This window comes from Eriocheir sinensis, chromosome 53, assembly GCF_024679095.1.
Source record: "Eriocheir sinensis breed Jianghai 21 chromosome 53, ASM2467909v1, whole genome shotgun sequence".
Lineage (NCBI taxonomy): Eukaryota > Metazoa > Arthropoda > Malacostraca > Decapoda > Varunidae > Eriocheir > Eriocheir sinensis.
Window position 1 is genome coordinate 9905716 of NC_066561.1, and position 22325 is coordinate 9928040.

At 52.3% G+C, this 22325-nt stretch overlaps 1 protein-coding gene across 16 annotated transcripts in view; it reads left to right on the forward strand.

Moving 5' to 3' along the window:
- Positions 1-22325, forward strand: part of LOC126983360 (protein tramtrack, beta isoform-like) — a 76948-nt gene that overhangs the window by 14277 nt on the left and 40346 nt on the right. The window contains exons 5-6 of one of the 16 annotated variants that reach the window (XR_007735812.1): positions 1-3024; positions 3090-3942. The exon at positions 1-3024 is cut by the window's left edge and continues 886 nt beyond it. The exons of 6 other annotated variants lie outside the window; for them this stretch is intronic. Coding sequence is in view for 7 of the 10 variants with exons in the window: in XM_050836092.1 (XP_050692049.1) it covers positions 6351-6887 (537 nt within the window). In the remaining 3 variants the exon portion in view is untranslated. 9 more of the 16 variants (XR_007735811.1, XM_050836094.1, XM_050836096.1 and 6 more) reach the window with 9 other exon arrangements.

Consider the following 22325-nt stretch of genomic DNA (forward strand, 5'->3'; position numbering starts at 1 on the left):
ATTGATTATTGGCTGTGAGGAAGTTTAAATAACGTACACCATTTATTGCTTAGAGTCTTAGACATTGAGCTGTGTGTAAGGCGACTCCTGGTGCTTTCACGGTATTGTGTAAGGGAGGAGGGCGTGAGTCAGGCTGTGGGAAGTTTAGGGTGGCTGAACGCGTTGCAATGCCTTTGGCCCCGCTGGGTGACCGCTGGGCTGTGAACGGAACACAAATGGGAGAATCAGGGCGTGAAAACATAAATAAGAAAATGAAAAACGAAAAAGTTCAAGGCGGAAGTGTGATAATAGACTTTGAGAATTCAATACAACTCGGTCATGAACACGTTTGAGAAGAAAACTGAAGCAAGGACGAACTGAATGAAAGAAGAAAACTGTGGCACAAGGACGAAATGAATGGAGATAAATGTTTGAATCAAGTACGGAATGAACAAAGGAAAAATGACTTGCTTCTGGGTATCCAATTCGTACAACTCACTCATGAATTTCAATACGTATTATACAAAAGAAAAGTTAGTATTACCTTCTCAGTATAAAATATCATCGTGTTTCTTATCTAAAGGGAGTGGATGTCATTTCTCACTTCTAAAGACATGGCTGGCGTTCTCAAGGGTGTGATTTCTACCCCTTCCTGATTTTCCTTCCATTCATAACAATAGTCTGACGAATAGAAAACATGATTGCTATTTCCATGATCAGTTTTGCTTTTAGAGGCGTGATAGAGAATATGATTGCTATTCCATGATCAATTTTGCTTTAAGAGGCTTGAGTGAGTGGCTAGGTGTTCTATCAAAGGTGTGATTTCTACCCCTTCCTGGTTTTCCTTCCTTTTACAACAGTAGTCTGACCGAAAGAGAACATGATTGCTATTTCCATGATCAATTTTGCTTTAAGGAGTGAGTGAGTGAATGGTCATGTGTTATATTAAGGGCGGGATTGAATAATACTCGTGAATTTATTTACATCTACGCCTGGAAGTTCTCACGGATGGAGTTATATATATTGTTTCTCTATTGATTTTGCTGTTAAAGGCATGACTGATGTAAATAGTGTTTTGTTAGACTTTGGTGATTTTCTGCACGTACGTAAGTTATGTTATTGCTGGGGGACGTGATTGCTACTATTTCGTATCATTAATTTCGCTTTAAAAGGAGGATCTGGTGTTCGTAAGGGCGCGATGCAAGTTCCATTGTGATTTCTTAGTTATAAAAAAGGGGGAAACTCGATGCTGCTTCGCTTTAGTCAATGACCTTTATGTGGAGTTTATGGCTACTATTTCTAATACTATTTTCGCTTTAAAAGGAGGATCTGGTGTTCGTAAGGGCGCGATGCAAGTTCCATTGTGATTTCTTTAGTTATAAAAAGAGGAGGATTCAATGCTCCTTTTATTTAAGGTCAACACTTTAATAATTGGTCTTCATGTGGAGCTGATCTGATGGCTACTATTGTATTATTATCGCTTTAAAAGGAGGATCTGGTATTCGGAAGGGCAAGATGCAAGTTCCATTGTGATTATTTCGTTATAAAAGGGGGGACTCAATGCTGCTTCGCTTTAGTCAGTGACCTTTATGTGGAGTTTATGGCTATTATTTATACTATTATTTTCGCTTTAAAAGGAGGATCTGGTGTTCGGAAGGTGCGCGATGCAAATTCCTTCGTGATATGGTTATAAGAATCGGGGAAGTCAGTACTGCTTTTGCTATAGGGGGCGGCATTGTACACGTATAGTCATTGAGGTTTATATGTGGAGCTGTATAGCGAGTGAGGCTCAAGGGGGCGATGAATACAGTGCTGCCCTCTATGTGAAGCAGTGTTGAAGGTCCCCGCTGTGATGTTATGTTATGTTCCTTGTGTGTGTGTGTGTGTGTGTAGAGAGAGAGAGAGAGAGAGAGAGAGAGAGAGAGAGAGAGAGAGAGAGAGAGAGAGAGAGAGAGAGAGAGATTGTAGGTGATTCATGTTTATATAATGCTTACAGTCGTTTTATAGTTTCGTTTTTATACATATAGAAGTTATAAATGGTATGTTTTACTTATTTTTTTGCCTTTACTGCGGATTCATAATCTTCATTCACTCTGTTTCCTCATATATTTTTTCTGTTCTGCAATTTTCTCATTTTTTTCTCTCTGACTTTCTCTCTCCAACTTTATTGCTTCTCTTGTCATTCCAACTTTATTTTTCCAACTTTATTTTTGTTCCAACTATTTTTATAGCAACTTTATTTTTCTCTATGACTTTCTCCAACTTTATTTCTTCTCTTCTCATTTCAACTTTATTTCAACTTTATTTCTTCTCTTCTCATTTCAACTTTATTTCAATTTTATTTCTTCTCTTCTCATTCCAACTTTATTTTTCCAACTTTATTTTTATTCCAACTTTATTTTTCCAACTTTATTTTTCTATGACTTTCTCTCCAACTTTATTTCTTTTCTCATTCCAACTTTATTTCTTCTTTTCTCATTCCAACTTTATTTCTTCTCTCCTCATTCCCTTTTTTATTCAAGTATTTTCCTCCCTTTTTTTCTTTCCTGTGGTCACCGAAACACTTCTTTATGTATTGTGCTTGAGAGAGAGAGAGAGAGAGAGAGAGAGAGAGAGAGAGAGAGAGAGAGAGAGAGAGAGGGCGGCTTATCTAATAAATGATAACGCGTCAGGGCGGAAACACAGCTAACAGATCGACTGGCTTTGCTCTCACTGACACGAGGATTAATTTTACATCACCACCACCACCACCACCACCACCACTACCACCACCACCATCACCCGAGAGGCTCCTGCTATATAATGGGAGAGGGATTTGAGAAAGGGAGGAGGACCTGAAGGGGGTGGATAGCAGTAAGGGAGGATGAGGAGGTGGGGGTAGAGGGGAGAGAGAGGCGACATGAAGATAGAGGTTGAGAGAGGAAGAGAGAGTAGATAAAGAAGGAGGAGGAGGAGGGGATGGTAGGAAGAAGAGATAGCTAGTAGAGGGAAGAAGAAGAAGAGATAGAAAGAAGAAAAATTAGAGGAAAGAAAGAAGATTTTGAGGTAAACGGAGAAGAAGGGATGGAGATAGGAGGCGATGTTAGAGGATAGATGAAGAGGATTTTGAGGTAAACGGGGAAGAAGAAGGGATAGAGATACGATGTTAGAGGGTAGATGAAGAGGAGTTTGAGAATAGAAGAGGAGTTAGGAAAAGGTGGAGAAATAAGAAGGGAAATGAAGAGGAAGAGGAGGAGGAGGAAGGGGGGAAGTATGTAGCTTATGAAGAAGAAGGGGAGGAGGAGGTAGAAAAAGGTGGAGAAACAAGAAGGGAAAGGAAGAGGAAGGATAGCTATCGGAAGAGGAGGAGGAGGAAGGGGAGAAGTATCTGGCTTATGGGAGGTGGAAGGCAGATAGAAGAGTCCCATAGAGTTGATTCCCTTTAAATACCGATCTCCGTATATGTGTTACAATCCTCTCGTTCTCTCTGACATAATTTTCGATCCTATTCCATTCAATTCCTGGTTCATGTAAAGGTTGAATCGTTGACGTCATCTATACTCGCATGGTCGTCACTGTTTTTATTATTACCGTATTTGGTGAGTTATTTCCTATTGATCTTTATGTCACCAGGTGTGGGCATAGAAGTGCAAAGGTCATTAGCTTAACCTTTGCTCACCTGAAACGTATGGGAGGGAGGAATGGAGGGGAGGGTGAGAAAGGAGGAAAGGGAGGGGAAGGGAAGGTAAAAAAGGAGCGAGGGAAATAATACTGATCCACAAAAATAGTAGTTGTATATTTTCCTTGAGAGAGAGAGAGAGAGAGAGAGAGAGAGAGAGAGAGAGAGAGAGAGAGAGAGAGAGAGAGAGAGATTCTTTGTGTATGTGTGTGTGTGTGTGTGTGTGTGAGAGAGAGAGAGAGAGAGAGAGAGAGAGAGAGAGAGAGAGAGAGAGAGAGAGAGAGAGAGAGAGAGAGAGACAGACAGACCTGTAGTATACCCCTAAGCCTATCCCCTTATAACCGTAGACATAGCAAACTACATGAGCCGATCAGTCAATCCAGCAAACCATCTCACATCAGCGGACTGAGACTCTGTTCTCCTTGTTATTCGTAGGATGAGGGCGGCGTGGTGGAGTTAGGGTGGCTGGGGGGCACCGGTGGAGGAGGATGTGGAGTGGCAGGTGCGGGTGCGGGTGCCGATGCGTTCCGATGTCACCTGTGCACCGTGACTTGTGGCTCGAACACCCAGTTACAGCGGCACCTCATGACACACACGGGAGAGAAACCGTTTCCGTGTCAGTTCTGCTCCCACCGCACCGCGCGCAAGTACAACCTCAAGATACACCTCAGGGACGTCCACGGCGTGCCCTTCGACCGGAGATACGCCAGATACTGAGGGACAGGCAGAGAGAGAGAGAGAGAGAGAGAGAGAGAGAGAGAGAGAGAGAGAGAGAGAGAGAGAGATTTTTTAATTGTGTGTGTTTGTGTGATTTATCTTCCAGTCAGGTAATCAGTCAGAGAGAGAGAGAGAGAGAGAGAGAGAGAGTTCTGTGATATCTATGCCATGACATGTTTTTAATTATCCTGTTATACTTTGGTAATGCTAGAGAGCGAGAGAGAGAGAGAGAGAGAGAGAGAGAGAGAGAGAGAGAGAGAGAGAGAGAGAGAGAGAGGTAGCTTCATCAGTCAGTCTTATCCGGTGACTCAGTCAGAGATATATATATTTTTTATAGTTTTATTTTATTAAGTCATTTAGGGTGTCAAAGATGAGGTTGTGAGTCAGAGAATAAATATTACTACTATTTATGTTCAAGCAAAGTCTTCTATTTTCCTTGTGTATGTTTGGGAAATTTAATTATATGCTGATGATTTATAAAGCTATTTTTTGGGAACGCTATAAAATAATGTACAGCGAAAAGGCTTTGTTTTGCTCAATTCTCCCTTCCATTTTGTGTTCGTGTTTAAGATTCACTATTATGTGTTCCTGAGCTGCTTGCTGTCCATACATGAGTCTCACGTGCTCACCCAAACCTGAAGCCCCGCCTCGGCATGCTGGGGCGGAGGAAGAGGGGGTCCTGTTGCCCCTTTCCCCCACTCATATTAGGTGTGTGTGTGTGTGTGTGTGTGTGTGTGTGTGTGTGTGTGTGTCCTGCTGATGGCGGCGCTGCCCCCGTCATCCCCAGCAGGAGGAATCACCTTGCCATGCCTTGCCCTGTCCTAAGGCCAGGCCCCCCGGGGCCGGGGCGGCAGGCAGCGGGGGTGGGGGCGAGCCTCAGAGCTTCAGTGGACGTGGCAGTAACGGTGCGTTTCCCCTCTTGTAGGCGGCGTCCCCGGTGTGGGCTTCCCGCGACCTCTTCCCCGGGGGCGGCCTCGCCGCGCTGCCCCAGGGCGTGCCCCCGGGTGTGCCCCAGGGCCTGCCGCGAGAGCCGAGGTTCGTGCCCGCCGAGGAGGGTCAGGGGCTGAGGCTCGTCCCGCGCTGCTGTATCTGCTACAAGACCTTCATGCAGAAAAGTGACCTCACGCGGCACATGCGGATACACACGGGCGAGAAGCCGTACGTGTGCCACCTGTGCCCGTACCGCGGCAACCAGTCCACGCACCTCAAGAAGCACCTCTACCTCGTGCACAAGGTGGACGCCGCGCCCGCCCACGGCCCGCCCAGGAAGCTCTTCTGAGGGGCGCACGGGCTGAGTGGGCGGACGTGAGGGTGTGTAGGGGTGGGGTGTGTAGCGGGTGGGGCTGAGGATGGCTGTTGTGGGGAAGGGTTAGGGTGCGGGGCGGCAGCGGCTGCGGCGGCGGGGCGTGCAGCTGCCGCCAGGGTGGCAGCAGCTCGGCTAAGACCAACTCTCTCTTCTCTTCTAGGGATGGCCGGCCAAAGAAAGACTCTCAGGGGGTGAAGTCGCCATCGGCGGACCCTTGCTTGAGTACCCCCACGAGGGGGCCGTCCTCGCCCCGGACCACGCGCTGGCCCTCGATGCCATGCCCCCGGGACAAGCCTTTGCGCCTCACGCTCTCTCTGACCCGCGGGGACACACGTGCACGTATTGTGGCAAGAGTTTCATTAAAAAGTTCAACCTGACCACCCACATCCGCATCCACACGGGCGAGCGGCCGTACGCGTGCCCTAAGTGTTGGTACCGCGCCAACCAGCGCTCCCACCTCAAGGCCCACATGGTGGCCGTGCACAAGGCTGTGTGTGCCGGCCCGCCCCAGGACAAGGGCGGCGCGCTCTTCTGACCGTAGGGTTGAGCACAGCTGAAAGCTGAACTGTGTGAGGGTGGCGACGCCGGGCTGGCTGGGTGGCTGTGTCTGGGTGTGTGTGTGGCGGCGCGGCGCGGCGCGGACCTGCCAGGAGAGGCCACCACAACTGAGATTTGTTTCTTTCTTTATAGGCCACAGGGTCGGAGCTCATGCCTGACCGCTCACCTCCGCTCCTTCCTCCTCCTCCCTCTGCTCACACTCACCTCCAACACCTCCAGCGGGTGGCCTCCCTGCAAGCCGCCGTCGAGGAAGGGTCACGTTTGTCAGCGTCTGCCGCTGGCCGCAGCGTGTTGGGGGGCGTCCCGGGGGGCTCGGGCGGGGAGCGAGGCTGTTATGACCTGGCGATGGACATACGCGTGACCCGCGCCGCCCACAGCCTGGTGGCCCCCCTGCGGCTGGCGGGCGCCTGGGTGGGGGAGGCGGTGAACGGCGCCGCAGCCGTCCGGGACTATGGCGGGCCGCTCGCCAAGGGCAGGAGTCGCGTGTGTCACCACTGCGGCAAAGTGTTCCAGTTTTCCAACGACTTGCGGAAGCACATTAGGACCCACACCGGGGAAAAGCCGTACCGGTGCCCCTACTGCAGCTACCGAGCCACGCAGAAGGTGCACCTGCGCGGCCACGTCCTGCGGCGGCACAGGGCCTCCCTCGAGCCGGGCCACAACGGATAGAGCCGCCCTCGCCACGCCTCGCCGGCCGCTGCTCCAGCCGGGCTGCAGCAGCGGCCGAGGCTGCCGGGGGCTGGAGGGAGGCAGACCCGGAGTGAGAGCGGGAACATTGAGAGGATGTTTTCTGTTTCTCCTTATAGGGTGTGCCTGCAGCCCCCATGGTAGGCGTAGAAATGGATGGTGGCCTCACCCCACCGGGCGACACCACCTTTCTCCGCTACAAAGTTCAAGACCATCTGGGCCGGACTCTTTATGGGTGTCGGGTGTGCGCTAAAACCTTCTTCTACGCCGGCGATTGGCGCAAACACGTGCGAACACACACGGGCGAGAAGCCTTACCAGTGCCCCGTGTGCCTGTACCGCGCCGCGCAGAGGACCAATCTCAAGAGGCACATCCTCAGAAAGCACCAGGCCCGCGCCTTGCACGCCCCGGCGCTGTCCTGAGCAGCTCTTGTGTGTTACTTGTTGGCGCGCCGATCCGTCTAGTCAAGTCTTGTCGGGCAGGATGAAAGGGGAAGGAAGACAACAAGGCACGGTGATAAGGGAGAGCGTGAACCTAAAGGAAGAGGAAACGCAAACTGGGGAGGAGAAAGTAAAGGCGTACCATGGAAAAGAGGAGACTTGCCAGACATGGAAAAGACAAAATGGGGGAGAATAAAGATGAAAAAAAAGAGATTAATACGGGAAGTCACAAAACCAAAACAAAATGAGAACGAACGGAGAAAACAAACAAAACAATGAAAGAAAATGGCAAAAATAAAGTTTAAATGGAATAAAAAACAAAAAAAACTATTGAAGACGAGGATTAAAGGAAAAAAACATGCCATGTGAAAAGAATGTGTGATGTTATGTGATGTGTCGCGTGATGTTGGTGGGGTCAGACATGCATATTTTTGGTGCTAAGTCATTAAGTCTTAAGTCCCTGTAAAAAGAAGGAAAGTGGAAACAAGCATCAACCAATCACAAGAACAATCAAATTACTTAAAAAAGATTATACTATTCATGCACGTACCTTATATTATTACGTATAGCTACAAGAAGAATGGCTGCTCTCTCTCTCTCTCTCTCTCTCTCTCTCTCTCTCTCTCTCTCTCTCTCTCTCTCTCTCTCTCTCTCTCCATTTCTCTCCTTTATTCATTCTTTTCTTGCCTTTCTAGTTTAAATTCTCTCTCTCTCTCTCTCTCTCTCTCTCTCTCTCTCTCTCTCTCTCTCTCTCTCTCTCTCTCTCCTTTATTCATTCTTTTCTTGCTTTTCTAGTTAAATTTCTCTCTCTCTCTCTCTCTCTCTCTCTCTCTCTCTCTCTCTCTCTCTCTCTCTCTCTCTCTCTCTCTCTCTCTCTCTCTCTCTCTCTCTCTCTCTCTCTTATATTTCTTCTTTTATTGCTTTTCTAGTTTATTTTTTCTCATAGTTAGAGAGAGAGATGCAAATAGTCACCTTTATCTATCTATCTGACTATATTTATCTATCTATCTATCTACCTGTCCTCTCGTAAGTGGATTGGGGGCCGCGTCCAGGTGTCTCGACTCATCATGTCTGTATATATATTTTTGTACATGTGCCAAGAATACATAAATAAATCTGAATGTATTTACCCTGTCGTTTCCTGCTCAGACCACTGCACCTTCTCTCCGTTTTGGACGCATTATGATTTATTTTCTCAACGTATATATATTTATTTTCATGATAATATTTTAGTTGTTCACTGATTTGTTTGCTTGTTTATTTCTCTATGCTGGTGATCAAAAGAATCTGCCAATGTTGACTAGGTTATTGACGTGTTGTTCATGGGCGTCAGTAACGTTGGCAGCCGTGAAGTAGCAACATAAGGTAACCAGGGGAAAGATCTGCACCTTATCTGTTGGAATACACAGTGAAATCGACATCGGTGTTTAAAAGTAGCGTCCACATTACAAGCTCTCTCTCCTTAAGCCTTGCCCTGGAGATGTCAGATGTAACATTATCAATACACCAGACTGATATGAGTGTTATATAAACCACTTTCACGGCTGGAAGATTACGAGGATGAGATGAATGAATTAGATCGTCTCTTGAGGAGGTCAGGAGAAGGAAGACACAGGGTTGGGTCGTCTATAGGGAAATGAGAAGAGAGAGGCGGCTGTGGGTGATCTATAGTAATACATAGGGTACGAATTGGCCAAGGCGGAAAGGAATGGGTTGTCAAGTATGTGGATTTCAACAAGGGAATAAATAGTTAAGAAGTTGCTTGGCCTTGAGTTGGTATGACTGATAGTGATATAGTTGAGCTTTTCTTAATGATAGTGAAGCTTTTTTTTTTAATGATGGTGATGTATTTGTTTACGATAGTGATGTAGGAAGGGAAGGTCTGATGGTGAAGCTTTAAATAATGATAGGAATAGGGATAGTGAAGCTGTGATGGTGAAGCTGTGGTTGGTGATAGAATGACCGATATATCTTAGTGAGGGAGAGCTTGGAATGTGGCTGTAAATCTCATTGCCTCATGGACGAAGGCTCGACTTGCACTTTTTTATTTATTTATTTTTTTTATTTTTTTTGCTATCAGTCGGTTGTGAAGGGGAGGGCAGGTCCTCTCTGGGCACTTCCACAGTCTCATTTCTTCCCTCTCCTATGTCAACTCTCCCACCTATCTTCCTCCTTTCTGTCCCCTTCAACTTTTCATCCCTTCCTCCTCCTCCTCTGTCCATCATACCACCTTTCCGCCCGACAACTCTTCCCTTCCTCATCCTCCTTTCTTTCCCCTTCTGTGTGAGCTTCCCTCTTCCCCTCCCTTCTTTATGCTTCTTTTCTTCCCCTCCTGTCTATCAGTTTTCTCGCCACCTCTCCTTTATACTCGATCACCGTCCTCTCCCCTGCTATCCTTCAGCTCTTCCCTCGGTGGTCTGTGGTGTGGCCGGGGGAGAGGAAGAAAGCAGCGAACGCGTGTGGCAATATGCGGTGGAGGGTTGATGTTTGGGCGCTTCTCTTTTGTTTTGGGTTAGAGCACGCTTTTGAGAGGAGCAGGAGGATTAGGAACAGGGGTGGATCGTTTATGAGGTGGAAGACTTGCTTGTTGGGGTTGATCTGTTGAATCGTGAAGAGGCAGGAAGGTTACGGCGAGGACAAGATGAATGCATTAGATCGTCTCTGGAGGAAGAGGAGGAGGAGGAGGAGGAGGAGGAAGACACGTGGGTGGGTCGTCTCTATAGGGAAATGAAGAGAAAGAGGAAGCTGAGGAGAGGGTGATGGCGAGGAAAGACTTGAAGCTGTCATGTCCTTCGCCTTCAAAGCCTGAGAGAAAGAGGGAGTCAGGAAGGAAGGAAGGGGGATGCGTGCCGCTCCTGAATAGCGTTTCTCTTCTAGGCGGTCGCGTCCCTAGTGCTGGAGGGCTCTGCGAGGGAACACGAGGGGCAGGTGCTGGCGTCCTTACCCCCACTGCACCCCCAGCACACCCTCCACCACCAGCAGCACCACCATCACCACCACCACTCCACCACCTCAACCTACCCCCAACATCCTCAACACCACCAGATGGGGGCGAGAACCGGGCCCACTTACCTCTGCCCCTTTTGCGGGAAGCCCTTTGACCGGCCCTCGCACCGGGACCGCCATGTCCGCACACACACGGGCGAGAAACCCTTCCGGTGCCCCGTGTGCGCCCATTCCTCCAGCCTGAAGGAGAACCTGAAGGCGCATATCCTCCTAAAGCACCCTGGCTGTGACTCCCAGGCGCTCACTGCCCCCATGACGCACAGATGAGCTCGCACCGCCTCGCCCTCGGCTCCGTGTCTTCGTTGCCAGCAGTGTCTTCGCCCGCCAGTGTGCCTCGTCCGCCGGTTGTCGCGTTGGGTCGTGGGTCGGTGGTCCGTGACGGGGGGCGCGAGGGACCAAAGGCTTGAGAGGCCGGAGGTAGCCGCGGCCTCCTGAGAGAGGGCACCACGGACACGAAGCAGTGCTCATGTGGCCTTTCTCTCTCGTTCTAGGGCGGCGTGGAGTGGCTGGAGTGCTCGTGGGCTCTGGGGGAGGACTCGACCTTGTCCCAACCCTCCGGCGCCGCGCTCCCTCTGCCCGCCGCCCCCCAGATGCCGCTACCTTTGCCCTCAACAACCTCCAGGCAGCCCCGCATGCCCATGGCGCCCTGCGGGACAGTGCAATCACAACAGCAGCAGCAGCAGCAACAACAACAACAACAGCAAGAACAAACACACCAGCAACATCAACAACAACATCAGCAACAGCAGCCACAGCAGCATCAACAGCCCCAGCAGCCCCCGCCTCAGCAGCAGCCCCAGGCACCGAGGCATCTCCCGCAGGGCATGATGCACCGTAACACCGCCGGGGACTACATGTGCGGCTACTGCGGCAAGAACTTCGTGGCGCCCGCCTTCCTGCGCCGCCACATCCGCGCGCACACCGGGGAGAAGCCCTTCAAGTGTCCGCACTGCGACTTTCGCGCCACGCAGAAGGGCAACCTCAACAGCCACATCATCAACAGGCACAACTCGCCCGCCATATAGGAACCCTCATGCTTGCACCTCCCCTCCCCCCCATCCCCCATGTACACACACACACACACACACACACACACACGGTGACTAGTCAGGTTTGTGAGCACCGTTTGTTTGAAGGAGGCACCGTCGGGACTGGAGGGTGGTGAGGGTGGCTGGGGCAGGACCACGGGCAGCAGTGGCATTGCTTGGGGCGGGGCGGGGCGGGGAGGAGCCGGCCCGGAGTCACTTGGCCTTGGGATGTCTCATTTTCAGTCGAAAGTCCAAAGAGCTTCATTTATCTATTTTGTTTAGTGCTTTTCTAATCATGCTACACATGTCTATCAGTGTGTTAGTGTGTGTGTGTACGCGTGTGTGTGTGTGTGTGTGTGTGCGAGAGAGAGAGAGAGAGAGAGAGAGAGAGAGAGAGAGAGAGAGAGAGAGCGGCGGCTGTGTGGGTGTGGGAGGGGGTACAGTAACGCCAGGATGACTTTTGTACCTTTGATATGTGGCTTGTCCATGTCTCACGTGTGTGTGTGTGTGTGTGTGTGGCGGGCTGTGGGCGGGGCGGCTCAGGCAGTGACCGCGCGGTTTCTCGTTTTCTAGGCGGTGTTGGGAGGCGGTGAAGGCGATGGCGGGGCGGGGCTGGAGGAGATGCTCCTGCTGGCCCTTCCCTCAGGGCTGTCGGGGCCCCCTGGGGTGCCGCCTCCCGCAACTTTCCATTCATCGAGCGGCTTCCCGCAGGCAGGGCTCTCCTCCCCCGGGGGTGCCGGCGCCTCAAAGCGGTGCCACTGGTGTCACATTTGTAAGCGGGAGTTCCCGTTCCCCTCCAAGCTGACCGAGCACATGAGAACACACACGGGGGAGAAGCCCTTCGCCTGCCCCTTCTGCCCTTTCCGAACCTCCCTCAAGTGGAACCTTAAGTCACACATGTCCCGCCACCAGGAGGCCACCGTCCTCACGCACCCCCCGCCGCCCCCGCCCCCGCCCCCGCCCCAGCCATCCTGAGCCCCACGCCCCTCAGCCCCACACCCCCACCAACCAGTCCTCAGGAGGCGGCACACACAAGACGCCGTCGCAGCCACGCGCCCTTCGGAGGCTTACTACTGAAGTTGCCCTAGAGTAGCGCTTCGCCTGTTACCTGTGTTGGGGGTGGGAGGTGGGGGGCGGGAGGGGGCACCACCTTGTGATCTCTGAGTATTAGTCTTTATGTATGAACAAAGTCTGCCATATTAGCCGAATAAATATTTTACCTAAGAGCCGAGTTTCCGTCTCCCAGTGTGTGATGTGTTGGCGCGCCGCGGCGGCCTGAGGCGTGGGAGGCGGGCGTGCATGTGAGGCACGGCGGCATGCGGGAGTGGGGGAGGCAGGAGGCAGGCAGGAGGCGGTGCTCACCTCGCCGCTCACACGGGCATTTCCCTGTTGCAGGAGGCGGCCGCCCACCACCACCACCACCTGGCCTCCTTCAAACACTGGATAAGTGGCGCCCTCGGCAGGCTGCAGGCCTCCCACCTCAGCCCCCCCGCCCTCCTAAAACTGAACCCACTGTTAGGCAGCGCCGCCACCCCTGCCCTCAGCGTCTCCTGGGTGGAGGGGGCCCCGTCCAGGCAGCCCCGCCCCGCGTCCACCCCGGGGCCCTCGCACTCCCCCACTTTGCTCCCCACGGCCGCCGCGGGGGAGGGCGCGCCGGCGGGTCCCCACACGTGCACCAAGTGTCGCGACTCCTTCCCGCTGCCCGTCATGCTGGCCATGCACTCCCTCAACCACGTGGAGGAGCGCCCCTTCACCTGCCCCTACCCCAGCTGCCACTACAACTCCGTCATGCGGGGCAACGTCAAGCGGCACATCCGCATCTCCCACTCCCACCACGTCTTTCCGGCCTAACGCCCCCGCCCCTCTCTCTCTCTCTCTCTCTCTCTCTCTCTCGAGTGACGTTCCGCTTTGGTTTTGACTGACTGACTGCCATTGTGTGTGTTTGTGTGTGCGTGTGTATGTGTGTGTATGTGTGTGTGACGGACCGCAAACTTTTCCCATGACGCATCCAAACGTAAAGAAAGATTGTAAAACTCTGAACTTCATGAGAGAGAGAGAGAGAGAGAGAGAGAGAGAGAGAGAGAGAGAGAGAGAGAGAGAGAGAGAGAGAGAGAGAGTTTTCCTAGTCTCTGTTTGTTAGTGTTGAACGAAAAGTGAATCATGACACCAGAAACAACAACAACAACAGTATCGAATCCAGTCCTGTGTTGCGTCATAGAAGTGATGCATGACGTCATCAGTGCAGAACTATGACAACGACAAGCAAAATACACGTATTCCTAAACGTATCGGCGCCTCACTTCGCCTGTTAGAAAAGCCTCTCGTAGAAGTTGCTGGGATTTTCATTGACTGCTTTGTAATCCCAGTGATAGTTTTACACATCTACACCTTGAACGGGGAAAAACACTTATACAAACCCTATTAATCATCTTTGCATGTGGCTTTCAAAAACACTCGTAATGGCAGCAAGATACGCTTAAAAAGTATGACCTATTGGAACCCGGTTAATCACTACTGTGCCCTTGGAAAATAATGGAAGCAAGATACGTTTTAAAAGTATAACCAGTGGGAACACGGTTAATCATCTCAGTGGCCCTGGAAAACAGTCGTAATGAGAGGAAGGTACGTTTATGAATGACCCTAAGTGACGTAATGACGCGTTGTAGTGTGACGTTCTCTGCGACGGGTGGATTAACGACGCACCTGAGTTGATCTTCCTGTCTGTATACTTTCTAACACAACTTTCCCTTTCTTTCCTCTAATACATAACTGTTCTTACTTGTATATTTCTTAAACCACAACTTTCCTTTTTTATTCCCTTTAATATATAACTTTTCCTTCCTGTATACTTTCTAACACACAACTTTCCCTTTCTTTCCTCTAATACATAACTCTTTTTACTTGGATACTTCTTAAATCACAACTTTCATTTTTAATTCCCTCTAATATATAACTTTTCCTACCTGTATATTTCCCAACACACAACTTTCCCTTTCTTTCCTCTAATACATAACTCTTCTTACTTGGATACCTCTTAACAACTTTCATTTTTAATTCCCTCTATTATATAACGTTTCCTACCTGTATACTTTCTAAAACACAACTTTCCCTTTCTTTCCTCATCTATTAACTCGACCACTGAAGCCAAACCCCAAATACTATATATATAAAAACCAAGAACAACCAATAAAGAGAAAAATATGAAAGCTTATTACCTGTTTTGAATCTTACCTGCAGCAACAAACAAGAAGAAAAAAAATTATCGTACTCAGTGAATGGACTATTTTTTTCTCGTTTGTTTTTATTTGATTCGATATTTTTTCTTTTCTCTCGTCCCACGCAGTTGTGTTGTTGCTCTGTGCTTCCTTCCTGTTGAGTGTTGCGTCTTAAAGCTGGCAGTCTGGAAGGTTTTCATTCTCTCTCTCTCTCTCTCTCTCTCTCTCTCTTCTTATTTCAATCATTCTCTGCCTGTTTATTCTCATTTCCTTTCATCTCTCTCTCTCTCTCTCTCTCTCTCTCTCTCTCTCTCTCTCTCTCTCTCTCTCTCTCTCTCTCTCTCTCTCTCTCTCTCTCTCTCTCTCTCTCTCTCTCTCTCTCTCGTTAGTTTTTTGTCTTTGTCTTGGGTTCTGAAGCTCGATGGGAATGTTTGGGAGGAGGAGGAAGAGGAGGAGGAGGAAGAGGAAGAAGAGGAGGAGGGTCAGATATTGCCATAGTTATTGAGTCACGTCATTTGGACCTCATTGACCGTGACTTTCGACCTTTTGACCCCCCCAGTGACCTTACTTTGTTGACCTTGATAACACATACACACACGTACGCACACACACACATGGCCACAAGTAAACAGACGTCCAGACACAGTGGGAGACAGCCAGACAAACAGACACGGTTGGCAAACAGACAGACAGGATGGATGGCGTTTTTCCTTCCCTCCCCGCTCTTTACTGGCGTGTTTTTATTGTTTATGGAGCTGTGGGGCGAGGGAAGAGAAGAGGGAGCGTGTGTTGGGAGGGGTGAGGGGAGAGGGGTGACGTCGAAAGGGTTGTGGGGTGAGGAAGATCGGGAAGGGGTCTGGGGAAGGAGGGAGGGTGTGTGTGGGGTGAGGTAGAGGGGGAGGGGTCGCATAATGGGCGTGTGAGCGTTTGCATGCTTGTTGGGATGTTTTGGGGGTGTTCTTGGGCATGTGTAAGGGAGGGTGAGGGAGAGCCTGGCGCCGCGCCCCGCCCCTCGCTGCCCGCCCCGCTGACCTGCCTGCTGGCCTGCCCCTCCTGAGTCTTGCGTGTTTGCCTTGCAGGGTGGCGGGTGGGCGGGACGGCTGCCGGCAATGCCCGTCACTCAGACCTGCCTGTCAGGAGGCTTCCCCACCCTACCCGGCATCCAGGAGGGGGAGGCGGGGGTGTACGGCGTGATGCCCGCCCCCCCGGCACCGCCCCCCGTCACCCAGGCGGCACCCCCAACCTGGCCTAAGAGGAGCGTGACCAAAGAGGCGCCGCGAGTGTTTGCCGAGGGCCTCCCGCCGCGGCCCTCGGCGGGGGGCGCCGCGGTGGCGTGGGGCGCCAAGCGCACGCCCACAACGGCCGTCTGCTCCATCTGCTTCAAGGACTTCATGTACCCCTCGGCCCTGACCCTGCACATGCGCACCCACACGGGCGAGAAACCGTTCACGTGCCCGCACCCGCAGTGTGATTACCGCTCCACCAAGAAGGGCAACCTCAAGCGGCACGCCTCCACCCACGGCGAGGCCTTCCTGGCCACGCTGGAGCTGTTGGGACCGGGGCTGGGCGGGGCGCGGGGGTGCTGGGGCTGCTGGGGACAAGGCTGACGTCAGTTTACCCTTCCAGGGGTCGCACATGCTGAGCTCCGCGTGGCCGCCCTACCAAGGCCTTGCAGGTGGCGGCGGAGGAGGCGGCGGCGGCAGGGAGGTGTGGGGCGAGAGGAGTATGGCGGCGCCACCCCTGCCTGCCGCCCCCCGTCCAGACGCCGCCGACACCTCCCCGCGGACCTACGTGTGTGGGTATTGCGGACATGTGTTTTGCCGGCCGTCCACCCTCGCCACCCATATCCGCACCCACACCGGGGAGAAGCCGTACCGCTGCTCTGTCTGCTCGTACAGCGCGGCGCAGAAGGGCAACATGCGGCGACACATGCACCTCGTCCACGGCCTGCAGGCACCCGACGGCGGCGCGGCGACTTGAGGCGGCGCGGCGCGGTGGTAGGGGGGCTGTTACTGCCGCCGAACCCTGCTGAGGGTGCACGCGTCGTCTTCCTGCTGGGGGCGTCGTGCCAGGGCGGGGCTTCTCGTGAGCGAGTGCTGAGTGTTGCTATGCTGACTGTGGCTGTTTTATCTCTTGTAGGGCATGGGCGGCTACGGAGGCGTGGCCATGGGGCTGGTGGCGCAGGCAATGTCCCGCCTGTACATGGGCCACGCGCCGCCAGGGGAGGCCCACGCTGTCGCCACATATGTGGGCGACCCCCCGGCCCCGCACCTCTACCCTCCCCTTGACTATGTCCCCCCCGAGGACGGGGGCCCCGACCACGGCTGCCGCTTCTGTGGCAAGCACTGCGAGACGCCCTCCCAGCTGGCCATCCACCTGCGGGCACACACGGGCGAGCGGCCCTACCGGTGTCCCTTCTGTGATTACCGCGCCACACAGAAGCACCACCTCAAGAGCCACCTGCAGCGACGACACAAGGAGCTCGTGCCCGACGCCGCGCACTGACACACACGCACACACACGACACACGGGGCGCTCAGGGGCCGGGGCGGGGCGGGGAGACACATGGAGGGAAGCCAGATAAGTGTGTGGTGTTGATGGGTGCAGCAGCAGCAGGAGCATCAGCAGCAGCAGGTGTGAGTGATGTGGTGACGTGCCTTCTCTCTCTTCTAGGTGGGTCCTGGGCGCGGTGTCTGGTCTCACGGGCTGGTCGCTGTCACCGCCCAAGCCACCAGGGCCGCGGGTCCTCTCATGTGTGCTGTTTGTGGCAAAGTTTTCCCCAAGACCTCAGAGCTGCAACGCCACCTGCGAATCCACACTGGAGAGAGGCCGTACGCGTGTCCCCTCTGTCCCTATCGGGCCGTTCAAGCCACGCATGTCAAATCGCATCTCGCCCGCCGCCACACAGTCCACCCAACGCCCTGACCGCCCGGGGACCGTACGTGCCACACAGACTCAGAGTTCAGGGGTGACAGAGTGAGAAGTGGTTCTGCTAGTTGATGTTGTGTAGCGGGAGAAGGGGAGGAGTGAGAGCGGTGGTAGTTAAGGCTTGTGTAGGATGGGTGAGGAACGTCCCTTCTCACCCATGTTCTCTCTGTTCTCTCCCTGTAGGTGTGTGAGGGCGGTGGTGTTGGGCTGTGGGGGCGCTGCTTCCAGGGCAGTTCCGCTTTGCCGGCCATCAGGTGGGATCGTACTTGTCCTGTGTGTAAGAGAATTTTTGCACGTCCGGCCGAGCTCACGCGCCACCTCCGCACCCACACGGGCGAGCGGCCGTACCAGTGTCCGCTGTGCGGCTACCGCGGCACGCAGGCCGTCCACCTCAAGGCCCACCTGCTGCGGCGTCACCTGGTGTCCAGCGCGGCCCTCGACGGCCAGTAGTAGCACGCCTGCCCCACGCCGCCGCCAGCATGTTCCTTGGTTTTCGCTGTGTAGTGACGCGGCCTTGTCTCGTTCTAGGTGCCGGGGGTGCAGGGGAGTGAGGTGTGGCCGGGTGTGTGCGCAGAGCCCGTGTTGCGCTGGGACCGAACCTGCCCCGTGTGCGGCAAGGCCTTCAAGCGGCCCTCGGAGCTCCTGCGCCACGTACGCATCCACACGGGGGAGAAGCCTTTCGCGTGCTCCGTGTGTCCTTACCGCGCTGCGCAATCCGTGCAGCTGCGGTGCCACATGCTGCGTCACCACCCGCAGCTAATGCCCGCCCCCCCAAACCCCAGGACCGGGCCAGAGCACCCCCAGGCAGGCGGACAGTCGTGGTTGCTCCCCCCATAACCGCCTCATTACAGTAGGTGTCTGTCTCCCTCCCTAGGTGTTTCCGCAGTTGGCAGGCGGCGGGGCGCCGCGGCGTTGGGACCGCACCTGTTACCTGTGCGGGCGGGGCTTCATGCGGCCCGCCGAGCTGACGAGACACATGCGCTCCCACACGGGTGAGAAGCCGTACGTGTGTCACCTGTGCCCGTGGCGCGGCTCCCAGAGCTGGCACCTCAAGAACCACCTGGCTCGCGTCCACATGCCGCCCCCGCCCGCCCCGCCCGCGCCGCCCGCCCCGCACCTGCAGTAGCGGGCGCGATGGTGCTACAGAGGGCGGCGCCTCCTAACACATACCTCATCGCCTCACGTGGCCACTGTCCGCCGCTGAGCTGTTACTGTACATTGTAAATAAACTACTTTATACAGGAGTCAAAGTGTATCCCTGACCCTCCTTCCACCACCACCACCACCACACTCACCACCACATCGTTCATTCACTTTCTGGCATCTTTTGCTCCATTCATACACGTAAAAGTAACATGCTGGACTCTTTTCATCCCTTCCTTGGTATTCTCCCTAAAAAGAACAAAAATAGAAAAATCACGTCACCACCACCAAGTGCAGGGGACGGGAAGGAGAAGCGAGCCACATGTAAAGACAAAAGAGAGGAGTGGGAGGAGGGAAGGGAAGGGAAGGGGAGGCGAGGGGGAGGGAGCCAGGACGCACAACAAAGCGATAGGGAGTCAGTGTGGCCGCAACATCAGCACAACTTGTGACTCTAAAGCTGAGGGAAGGAAAGGAAGCCATGCCGCGCTCCCTGTCGCCTTGTGGCCGTCGCTGGGAGGCTTGGGGGAGGGCGTGGGTGGATGTGTATTGGTTTGCGTGGGTGTCTGATGGCGGGGTTGAGGGGTGTGGAGTATGGATGAAGTGGGTGATATTATTTAGTGGGTATGAAGGGAATAGAGGGGGATTGATGAATTGGTGGATGACTGATGGATGACATTACGCTGTGGAAAGGACCGAGTGGATGAGAGAGAGAGAGAGAGAGAGAGAGAGAGAGAGAGAGAGAGAGAGAGAGAGAGAGAGAGAGAGAGAGATTAATATTGCAGTAGGGGTGGGTACAAGCCTAAAGCCTCTGAACCTAAATCGCACGTGACACTAATTGGATTACGTGCTTACAGGAATAGCAGTGGATGAGGGTGGATGAGGGGTGTGAGGGACGCCATGTGGATGAATATAGTTACTAAAGCGTGATATGATGAAGTTTGGAATCGATATGCTGCCGTGCGTGGCCGAGGAAGCTATGCAGGTGGAGTTTGAGTGGAAGTGTTGCGAAGTTTGAAGTGGATAAAATTGATGGATTGATTGTTTATTGTTGCAAGTAAACAACAAAGGAGAAGGGAGGAGCATGCCATCCCAACCCCCCAGGCAGTACAGAGTGTGATTATACAACGAAGGTTACATGTGGAGCGAATGAGAAAATTAATTGCAGCTCGTTGCGTTAAACTGAAGGACTCGTGAAGTTCGGGGACGGGAATCGAGGCTGAAAAACGAGCGTGGTGCCATGAAGTTCGAAGTAAACAAGAAAGTCCAGCAACGCGGCGTGAAGTTGTGGCGGGGTGAAGCGGCCGGACTGTCGTTAGGCGAAGTTTAGGGTGTGAGGGGCCGGGGGCGACGGTGCAACGGTGCCAGATTGTTGTACTCAGCCTCCAATGTTTCCCGATTTCCGACCCCAAAACTGCCTTTTCGACCCCAATTACTGCTTTCATACATAGTTATCGTTAAAATGTTTAATTATTGGTGCTTTTTGGCACTTGCTATGGCTCAAAAACCGGGAAAAGCGAGGTTCTTGAGTACGGTAATCTGGCGCCGGTGTGCAGCGACGAGGCTTCGGGTGGAATACAGATGTCGTGTGATGGATGAGGGTCGTGTAGTGACACTCTCCAATAGGAGATGATGGATGAGGCAACTTTGTGTGTTCTTGTGGAGGGAAGCGAAGAGGAGAGGAGAGAGAGGCGGAAGGAGAGGTTAGGGCAGGAGCGAGGCGAGGCGAGAGGCAGGCAGGGCAGTGAGAAGGATCGCTTGGTTTCTCTAAGGACGGAATGGAATGTTGACGCTAGTTATTTCTCTCTTCTAGGGTTTGGGTGTGGGCGTGGGCGTGGTGCGCAGGCTGGGGCTGGTGCAGGTTGCCCTGGCCACCCACGCCCTGCACCCACTGGAGGAGGAGGGCGAGGAGGACGACAACGAGGTGAGCAGGATCCTCCAAGACATGGATTTGAACCCTAACGCCCTCTCGTCCGCGCCTCAGTACCAATGCAAGTTCTGCGGGAAGGGCTTCTACTACCCGTCCTCGCTGGAGAAGCATATCCGAACCCACACGGGGGAGAAGCCATTCAAGTGTCCGCAATGCACCTACTCGGCCAGCCAGAAAAGCCACGTGAAGACACACATTAAGAGACGACACAAGTTCTCCATCTACCGCTACTGAGCCCGCCAAGCCCCAGACACCCACACGCCCACCCACCCACCCACCCACCATATCTCACTGTCAGGATGTCTGTTAGTTAGTCTCACAGTTAATTTGGTCACGAGGTGGTCGCGGAGTAGGGCAGGGCTGCGAGGACAGGACTCACTAACACCTGTTTCTTATATACCTGCGTGGGAGAGGGAGGTACAGGTGCGCTGCTGGTGCTCAGGTGAACGTTGACGAGTGTTAGAGACGTTTAGTGATGTGACAGTTGGCTCGGTCCTCTGTGCTGGTGTTGAAACGTTTGGTGTTGCGAAGAGTGTTGGGAGAGGTCTAGATGAACCGTCTTTACCCAGCCAGCCAGCCAGCTATCAGTCAGCCAGATAGCCATTGGGGGTCCTTATGGCTAGTTCTTGCCTCAGCCGTATTCCTTAGTTGTTGATTGTTGTTATGATTTCTATTGTAATTTCCGTTTATCCTTCCTCCCTTCTCTGATTTATCGTTTTGTTGGTGATGATTAATTTTCGTTTACTGGATCGTTTTTGAGTATTGGGAAAGCTTTTTTTTGTTTGTTATTTTCTGGGTGTTTATTTATTAGTCTTAAAATTGTATCTTGTTTTTGTCGTTCGTGTGAAATTATAGTTTTTGGTTTTTTGTTCGGAATTTATTTGGTTTTAGTTCTGTGTGTGTGTGTGTGTGTGTGTGTGTGTGTGTGTGTGTGTTATCTCCCTCTTAGTTATGTTCTTTTTACTGATTTTCTTCGACTAGATTAAAAAAAAAAAATGCAACATAAGAAGGAAGAACACTGAAGCACATATAGGTAAACCATTGTATGTGCGTGTGTGTGTGTGTGTTTGTGTGAGAGAAGCAAAACCACCAAAAAATGAAAGAAATAACACAACAGGAAAGACAAAGAAAGGAAGGAGAGGAACGAGAGAAACCCCAAAAGTCAGCTGTCTAAAAAAGAAAAAAAAATCACTAGTCGGTCACACTATTGGGTCGGTACATTCCACTAGCTTAAAAAAACACTAATAAAAAAGTTGCTCCATTCAGCGACTGACTAAAAAAAAGTGTTCAGTATGGAAGAGCTTCGTCACGCCGCTTATTCTGGCCGTCACGACACGCCCTCTTTTTGCATGTTCTCGCCCACAGGGAAAAAATATATATAATCAAATGCACAGTTACGATTCACGGGTTATATGTAAAGGGACGAAGCTGTTTCCATACGACGAGCATTGCTTTTAGACTCGCTGGGATGAGCTTAGTGTGAAGTGAATGGGCCTTGTCGATTCTCATGATACTCTACCTAATCTCGCTTTGTGTGTGGAAACCGTACTAAATGATATGTGGATGCTTGGTAAAGAACACTAAGGGAACGAGAGTAGAGGAAGAACAAATTAAGAGAGTCTGATCGTAATTGCAAAGCGTACTGAATAATCTCATGATGCTTGGGAATGAAAACTAAAGGAACAAGAGTAGAGAAAAAACAACTTATGAACCAATCTCTTCGTATGTGGGAA